The sequence below is a fragment of the Xenopus tropicalis genome, chromosome 7, assembly GCF_000004195.4.
Source record: "Xenopus tropicalis strain Nigerian chromosome 7, UCB_Xtro_10.0, whole genome shotgun sequence".
Lineage (NCBI taxonomy): Eukaryota > Metazoa > Chordata > Amphibia > Anura > Pipidae > Xenopus > Xenopus tropicalis.
This window is the reverse complement of record NC_030683.2, coordinates 125,817,873-125,827,094: the sequence shown is the minus strand read 5'-3', so window position 1 is coordinate 125,827,094 and position 9,222 is coordinate 125,817,873. Positions and strand designations below refer to the sequence as shown.

The 9,222-nt window shown below is 41.0% G+C and overlaps 1 protein-coding gene across 1 annotated transcript; it reads left to right on the top strand.

Moving 5' to 3' along the window:
* The first annotated feature begins 763 nt into the window (after positions 1–763).
* Positions 764–5,802, top strand: LOC116412281 (serine protease inhibitor swm-1-like). Its single transcript, XM_031906226.1, has 4 exons — positions 764–805; positions 4,304–4,362; positions 4,597–4,641; positions 5,281–5,802. Exons 2-4 carry the CDS (start codon positions 4,314–4,316, stop codon positions 5,658–5,660), a joined length of 474 nt encoding a protein of 157 aa, XP_031762086.1. The 5' UTR covers positions 764–805; positions 4,304–4,313; the 3' UTR covers positions 5,661–5,802.
* Positions 5,803–9,222: the final 3,420 nt, after the last annotated feature.

The following is a 9,222-nucleotide window of genomic DNA, read 5'->3' as shown; positions in this document are numbered from 1 at the left end:
CCTAGTGCTACCAACCCCTATTTCTGTAGGGAAATGAGAACAGGGCAGGCAGTAACCCTTCCAACACTTTCCCCTGTCTCTGCCCCTATATATTAGGTACCTACCTAGTGCTACCAACCCCTATTTCTGTAGGGAAATGAGAGCAGGGCAGGCAGTAACCCTTCCAACACTTTCCCCTGTCTCTGCCCCTATATATTAGGTACCTACCTAGTGCTACCAACCCCTATTTCTGTAGGGAAATGAGAGCAGGGCAGGCAGTAACCCTTCCAACACTTTCCCCTGTCTCTGCCCCTATATATTAGGTACCTACCTAGTGCTACCAACCCCTATTTCTGTAGGGAAATGAGAGCAGGGCAGGCAGTAACCCTTCCAACACTTTTGCCTTGTCTATAGCCCTACTTTATGGGACCTATCTAGTGCTATAGATACATGTATGGGTCAGCACATACAAAAGCCTAATTTCCAGGCCATTTACCATTATATAATTATATAAGTATTCTAACCCTTCATAAAGAGGCTCATTAAAACGTCACGGCAAATATGACTCACAATCAATATGCAGATATAGTTGCTCATCCTATTAAGCATATGTAAGTGGTGTGATATCTGCAAAGCTATTAAATGTCACGCCTTTATAACTGCATATGGGAAAACCTGATGAGGAAATCAATCCATACCAAGTATGAGCTGTCATTTAATTGAGCATTTGGAACTGGGCTGATCGACCTAGAAAAAAGCCGTTATAAAGAAGGCTGTGGTGTCCATCCCAGGCAGAGAACTTCAGAGAGACAGTATCCAGCAGCAGGTACCGCTTTATATTCCAATGTTAAATGTTTTGTTATTCTTTATATTGTACTTTATGTTGTGCTTGTACATGTTTGCCATTGGGCTCTACTGCCGCTTTATCACAGGTTAATGGGTCTCTTAAGTAATGTAAGAAATTGTAGACACATCCACCAAAATTAGTTTGAATTTTTTGGCACTGGGAAAAAAACTTGGTGGGTCCCGGCCCTAGTGGCCCCGGCGGCCCAGATCTGAGCTCAACCTCTCCCTCCCCCTACATGCCGCAGGTAAGTTTCATTTAGGCGCGCTCAGAGGGTATTAGGGGCCCCTGCAGGGGGGATTTAAAGGCCATTGGGTGGTGCAGGGTGCAGGGGCCATTGGGTGGTGCAGGGTGCAGGGGCATTGGGTGGTGCAGGGTGCAGGGGCCATTGGGTGGTGCAGGGTGCAGGGGCCATTGGGTGGTGCAGGGTGCAGGGGCATTGGGTGGTGCAGGGTGCAGGGTCCATTGGGTGATGCAGGGTGCAGGGGCCATTGGGTGGTGCAGGGTGCAGGGCCCATTGGGTGGTGCAGGGGCCCCTGAGGCAGAAACCCCACTGGGCCCTGCACCCCCAGTCTGACCCTGGCCTTGAGATGAGCATCGTTGGAACTTGCCCTGCCACTCACCCAACCAAACCCCACCCTTACCTCCTTTTACTTACCGCCTCCACTAAACACACAGACACCAGTTCTTGGATGAAAATGGCCGCAGAACATTTATTTATATAACAACAACTGAAGTTTTAATTTAAAACATAGCATAGAGAACAAATATCATGCAATAAACATCTCAAACACAGTCTAACATAACACAAGTGTTTGTATAACAAACAACCAACTCTTTAAGAACCACACACCGTAACAACCCAATAACTGCGCAACGCAACTAGCGCCGCCAGCTGCCATTCTAGCCCGGAACCAGCTACCCAAAACTCACTTCCTGATCCACTTTTTTACCCCTGAGGTTCCAGGCGTGCCAGCCCCAATTAACTGTTAAACTCCCTTCCTAACCAACCATTGTTTTCCCCAGACTCAACCACCCCACCAACAACACTTCAGTGCCTCCACCTGTATAGGGAGGGAGGGTGGGCGTTTTACCTAAAATGGATTAAGAAGCGGGAACAGACTCACACTATTTATACCCCTCGCTGACGCTACTCCCTGCAACTTGAATCCACCAATCCCCATTAGCTGAGAGTGTATAGGTCAGCCCTACGGCCCTGTCATGCCCTTGCTTCCCTACGCTTTTCTACGGGTCATTGGGCTACTTTCCATACAGAGAGCCAAAACCAGACTGACCCTTGCTGACTAGGAGTGACCTGTTGATACCCAAGGCTCCCAGCATGCTTTGCAATTCAGTGACATCACGTATTTTAAAATTAAACAAATATTAATTTCACCAATAATTACAAGTACATGTACATAAGAGTCTGTAAAATCAAAATAGAATATAAATCTAAGATTACCAGCAGAAATCCAGCTTACCCGATCAGAGGTTTGGTCCGGGTGCTCATGCCCCAGACCCTCAGCATAGGGGAGCCATATAGAGATCCAAACAATAGGAAAGGAGGTCCAAAATAGTAGAATAGAAGCTCAAAATTGAAGTACTTTATTTTAATATACATACATACATACAAGCCTTACGCGTTTTGTACCAATTGGGGTACTTAATCATAGGCAGTACCCCAATTGATTTGAAACGCGTAAGGCTTCCTTATAGCATGTGTGTACTTGTGATTTTACTTCAATTTTGAGCTTCTATTCTACTATTTTGGACCTCCGGAGTGCCTATACTAACCCCTGTTCCTGGCTACCAGTCATTAGGGCGCACCTCCTTGATGCACCAAACCCAAAGGAAACTGAGCAACCCTGTTGAACACATGGTAATGACATGTTGGAAAAAAATGTTTCATTGTTGAGAATGGTGTAAGACAGACACTAGGGGGCTGATTTACTTACCCACGAACGGGTCGAAATGAGTCCGATTGCGTTTTTTTCGTAATGATCGGTATTTTGCGATTTTTTTCGTATTTCTTGCGATTTTTTCGGCTTCTTTACGAATTTTTCGTTACTAATACGATTTTTGCGTAAAAACGCGAGTTTTTCGTAGCCATTACGAAAGTTGCGTAAAATCTGGCGATTTTTCGTAGCGTTAAAACTTGCGCAAAAAGTTGCGCTTTTTTCGTAGCGTTAAAACTTACGCGAAACTTTGCACCTTTTAAGTTTTAACGCTACGAAAAAGGCGCAACTTTTCGCGTAAGTTTTAACGCTACGAAAAAAGCGCAACTTTTTACGCAACTTTCGTAATGGCTACGAAAAACTCGCGTTTTTACGCAAAAATCGTATTGGTAACGAAAAATTCGTAAAGAAGCCGAAAAAATCGCAACAAATACGAAAAAGTCGCAAAATGTTCGTTTTCAAGTCGGAACTTTTCCAATTCGGGTCGGATTCGTGGGTTAGTAAATCAGCCCCTAGGAGTAATGAACAAAGATTAAGAAGGAGATGGATTGGTATATGACTCCTGCAAAACTTCCCAGCCACAGCATCAAATAAATGCTGGAGAAACTGCAACCAGGTTGGAACCTTTATTCATATATGGTGGGACTGCCCCAAGATCTATCTATTCTGGCTCTCAATATTCTCAGTCCTAACAGAGATACTTCAAATGCCCATCACGCTCTCTCCCAGAACGGCTCTCTTGAATTTAGACTTGGATCATATCTCCTGGAACAAAAAGTGTCTGATAATTGATATTTTAGCAGCTTCCCGTTAATTATTAGCAAGAAAATGGAAGTCGGCATCTGTCCCAACGACGGACGGAATTTTGGCCTTAATTAACAATAACAACACCATGGAATATTACAATGCTAGGAATAACCACTTTCTCCATAAATACCATGCTAAATGGAACCCATGGAACGCCAGCAAATATGCAGTTAAAACCACTTCAGTTATAACATAAAATTTTGTTTGAGCTTAAACTACGTGAGTTATTAGAACATTAGACAAACCCATACCTTACTAAAGGCCCTTTAATCTTTTATATCCCGGCTTATATATAACCATGGAGCCAATAGTGCTCATCTGTTTTTTTTCATTTTCTCTCTTTTTCGTTTTCTTTTTTTATATGTTTTGTTTGTATTTTTTTTTATTTTCTTTGGTATTATTATTATTTATAAAACTGGTGAAGTCACAACTGATTTAAAACTTTTGCAAACGTTATGATGCATACATTTTTTTTTTATTACTAAGCTGTACTAATTATGCTTTACTGAACTTCAGAAATGTCTATGCCTTATTGTAACAAAGCTGTTGTTAATTTTCTTCACCAATTAATAAAAATATTAATAACAAAAAAAAAGAAGGAGATGGATACCTACAAGGATTGGGACATGTATGGCTGCCTGAAGGCCTCTGAGATCATTCCTCTCCTGTTTTGTTCCGTTTTTATTAAGACTGTTTTTCCTCATTTCTTCTGTCTTAGGAAAAGTTTCATGATGGCTACCTGGCAAAAATATTCTTCCCTGGGCCTGCTGGCTATGGGTAAGTCCATTCAGAGAAAAGAGAGAGAAAAGCTCCATCTGTGGGTAAAATAAATACATTCATCCCATTAGGACTTTAGGGCTGCACTCTGTGGCACAGCAACGGGGGTTTCTTATTCAGGCATGGTGTCTCACACTGTTGCTGCCCATACATCCAGTAAGGGGGGGAAATATAAAAACCAAAAATATATTCTTTGTTTGATCATGGGCTTCTTTGTATTTTGTTTTTCTCTAGCCTTGCTGTTTGTGGCTGTTGACCAGAGTCAGGCTGTGCCCCCAAGTAAGTTTGTATCATTTCTATAACCTGACCATAAACATACAAAGAGTTGGCTATAATTGTTTGTGGTTTATCCTATTACATCTACAGTCTGATGTTCCACATAACACACAAAATCACAGTAACCTCACAGCAGGAGGATAGTGTTATCTGTGTTTCATTGTTAAATATTGGAATACACAATGCGTCTTATTCAATACTGAATAATATCTTGTCATTCTGCTAGAAAAGTAAGTGTAAGTGTAAGAGTGGCAGTGGATGGGGTTGAGACAAGGCACATCATTGTGTGTTTCTAGGGGCCCTGTTTACTAGTTTACTATGTTTATGCTACTTTTTACAAACTGCTGCTGCACGTGAATGGCCTATTCCTAGACACTATGCAATAGGTTTCTACTATTTATTTTTTATTTGAATAAGTCGCATGATTTCATTAACTCATTACTATCAAGTAAATGTTTCATTTTATGCTGGAGGGTTCTAAATTTTCTGTGTCATAGAGTTTTGCAGCTTCTTAGTGGTCATTGACTACTTGTCCATCTTCTAAAGTTTTATGGTTTTGTAAATATCTTTGGAAGTTGTAAATTATTCCTATAAAATATCAGTCAATATAAACCTCCTGACTGAATAATTTTTGGTTTACAGAACCAGAATGCCGTGTCAACATGGTTTATGGCTGTATGCGTACGTGTTACAGTAACTGCGATAACATGAACAGCACCATTGACGCCTGCACTAAGATGTGCCTGATGGGATGTGACTGCAAAGATGGTTTCGTCTTTAAATCCAAGGATTCCAAGAGATGTGTCCCTGTATCCGAATGTAAGGTCACTTGCCCCAAACACATGACATACAATCCCTGCACTAAGGAGACACGCAAGACTTGCGCAACCATGAACAAGCCCCCGGTACCTTTAAAACCCTGCAAGCCCCGCTGTGTCTGTGATAAAGGCTTCATTCTCTCCAATGACCATGTTCCTCGCTGCATCAGAATCAGCGAATGCCCTAAAAAACCTGCCAACTAACATATTAATATCAGCCATATAAATCCTTTCCCGCAGAGCACACAATAAGTACGGTGGGTGATTTGGGGCCAATAAATACAGATGAACCACTCCTTGAATTTCTGCCTGCATTCTCTAATAAACTACAGTTGCATTATATACAGTTTGTGTTATTTGCCTCCTTATATTGTCAGGTTAATATGCACCTTTGCAATGATCCCTTCTCTGGAACATCCCTAGAGCCCGGCACTTATGTGCCACTAGTGCACTGGTTCCCAAACTGACGGCCAGAGGTTGGAATTGTGCTGAATGTGCCTTTGCTTCTGATATTCTTGGAGCTGTGACTGATGGCTGTACCCACTAAGAGGGATGAAAACCTGCAAGGGGTCTTATCACTACAGGTGACAATTTCTTGGTCTAAACCTTCTGTAAAATTGTCCCACTGCCCTCCCTAGTCCTCCCAAACAGTTATGCAAGATAATTTACCATTGAGAATGCTGAAAAGACACGGAAAGCTTGACTTATAATAGTCCCCCGCCCCATGAAAACACAATTTTCTAGGAAACAAATGCTATTCCTTAAGGAAAAACTAACACAGCTCTACTTCACCTTGATACTTAGCTTTCCCAGGGGTCCTCATCAGATTTAAATATACTCGCAGTACAGCACAATTTTATACTTCACTTAACTTTGTGTGCTTGAGTCTAACTCTGTGTCAGGGACATATGGAAATGGTAAGAAATATGGCGGTGTGGTGCTGGGCCAATGCACCCTGTTAGGGTTGTAGTAAATAAGGGGAAGTTGTGCTGACCACTACATTTTTACCCAGTAGGCGGGGTGCAATGAGACCACAAAATTCATAAAAAGTTATTATGTGCCAACAACGTAGTACCTACGTTGTTGGTACCTAAGGGATTCTCTCTGCATCAGAGATGAAAGCCTCTGGTGCAGAGAGACAGATGTGCCCCCAACCCCCTTGGGGGTGTCGGTCCTGCAATGCGATTGTTGCAGGACCGACCTACAAGCAGCAGAGTGATTGCATCACGTCTGCTGCTTGTCCTGCTTCCTCCTTCCCCCCCCAGCGATGCTTCCCACTGACTTCCTGCAAGGACTGCAGCTAGAAGGACCAGACAAGTGATCCGTGCTTCAGGATACACACTTTTACACAACTTTTACATGTACACACATGTATACACAAACACTCACAGAAACAGTTTTACATTTTTTTTTTCATTTTACTTTTTTTTTTTTTAGTTTCTTTTCCCTAAAAACTGTGTATTTTGACAGCATGACTATTAGTTCAGATATTCTGACCAATAATTACACTGTCATGTGACATGTTTCACTAGTTTGCACAATTTTTGTGGCTTTATATTTTATCCCTGTATTAGTGCTCCTGATCTGTTTTTAGCATAGCTTTGCCAGGAGTAACTTTGCTGTACAAAAATAAGTTTACCTATTTTGAATTCATCAGAATTTGTACTTTCCAAAAATATATGGTTTTCTGGGGGTCTCTGTATAGTTGGGGGGGTTCCGGCACATAATACGCTGTCAGGGGGCTCTGTGTGCAAAAGCTTAACTGGCAGGTGAGAAATCCATATGCGCTATTTACATTTTGGGGTCAGTACATACCACAGACTTTGGTATATCTATGCATATTGGGCATCAAACTGTTCAGTAGACCTTAGGTGTTCCTATTTGGGGTGACTTGCCTTTGTACGCAAGAAATTGTGTGAGATAAATGCGGCAAACTGCAACATTTTATGCGATTTTCTGAAATTTCATAAAAACCAATAACTTTAGGAAAGCTTTGCAGATTGGTACTTTGGTGTAGAAAGGAATCTTTACACATGTTGGATTTGTCAGAATGTGTACTTTTCAAAAATGTATGGTTTTCTGGGTTATACTGTACAGTTAGGGGGTCTTACGGCACATAATACATGCTCATTGGGCTTTTTTTTTGCAGAGAAAATTCCTATGCACTATTTTCATTTGGGTGCCTCTGTACACCACATACTTTGGTAAATATTTGCATATTGGGCATCAAACTGTTCAGTAGACCGCTGGCGTTCATATATAGGGTGATGTGTTATTATATTTAAGAAATGTTGTAAGATAAATGTGGCAAATTGCAACAGTTTTAGGCCTTTTTCAGAAAAGTCATAAAAAACCACTAATGTTTGGAAAGCTTTCCAGATTGGTACTTTGGTGTAGAAAGGACTCTTTACCCTTGTTGGATTTGTCAGAATGTGTACTTTCCAAAAATATATGGTTTTCAGGGGTCACCCTACATTTCTGCAGCTTCTACCCCTCATAAAACTGCCATGTGTATATGAATTAGGTAAAGGTAAGCTATGAAATTAGTTTGCACAAGGTATATTTTGGGGAGACTAAGTGCCATTTGCTTTGATAAAACTATATACAGTGGGCATCAAACTGTTCAGTAGACCTCTGGGGTTCATATTTAGGGTGTTTTATCTTGGTACCGAATTACCTGTAGAAAATAAGATGCATATTGGAAGTTTTGAGGTGAGTTTTGGAAATGTTATAAAAATTGTCAAACTTAGGAAAGCTTTGCGGCTTGGTACTTTGGAGTAAAAAAAATGGGTAGCCATTTTAGATTCGGAGGAATGTGTACTTTCCAAAAATATATGGCTTTTTGGGGTGAGTGTACTTTTTTGTAGCTTTATCCTACATAAAACATGTAAATGTGTTGATTTTGCAGGAGCTGAAATGACAGAAATTACAGTACATATGGGGGTATGTTCACATTGGGGCCCCTACATGCCCCATACTTAGGTAAACCCATACATATTGGGCATCAAACTGTTCAGTGGACCCCCGGTGTTCAAATTCAGGGTGTTTTATCTTGGTGCCTAATGCTATGTGGGAGATAAGATGCTGCAAAATGGAAGCTTTGAGTTGATATTTGGAAATGTCATCAAAATCACCAAATTTAGGAAACCTTTGCGGTTTGGTATTGTGGAGTAGAAAGACATGGGTACCCATTTTAGATTTGGGGGAATGTGTACTTTCCAAAAATATATGACTTTCTGGGGTGAGTGTGCTTTTTGTAGCTTTATCCGACATATAATGATGTAAATGTGTTGATTTTGCAGAAGCTAAAATTACAGAAATGACAGATCATATGGGGTATGTTCACATTGGGGCCCCTACATGCCACATACTTAGGTAAACCTATACATATTGGGCATCAAACTGTTCAGTGGACCCCTGGCGTTCATATTTAGGGTGTTTTATTTAGTTACTTTATGACCTATAGGAGATAAGATACTATAGACTGGAGGCTTTGAAGCGATTTTTAAAAAATTTCACAAATTTTGATAAAAACCAATAAGTTTAGGAAAGCATTGCAGCTTGATAGTTTGGAGCAGACAGACAGTTGTGCCTATTCTGGATTCCCCAGAATCTGTTCTTTCTAAAAAATGTATAATTTTCTGGGATAAACCTTCTGTTAGTGAATTTTTTGGCCTTGAAAGCTAAAGTATGCAGCTTTCTGGAGCAGTGTTTTGGGAATTTGGTAGTGTACTGCTGGGAGTTTGTGACCTATACAAGTGAGAAA

Bases quoted from the DNA above. Each gene is read 5' to 3' on its own strand.
- LOC116412281 (XM_031906226.1), top strand. From the start codon at position 4,314: ATGATGGCTACCTGGCAAAAATATTCTTCCCTGGGCCTGCTGGCTATG. The intron at 4,363-4,596 runs GTAAGTCCATTC...GTTTTTCTCTAG, and splicing joins CCTGGGCCTGCTGGCTATGG to CCTTGCTGTTTGTGGCTGTT. The intron at 4,642-5,280 runs GTAAGTTTGTAT...TTTGGTTTACAG, and splicing joins GAGTCAGGCTGTGCCCCCAA to AACCAGAATGCCGTGTCAAC.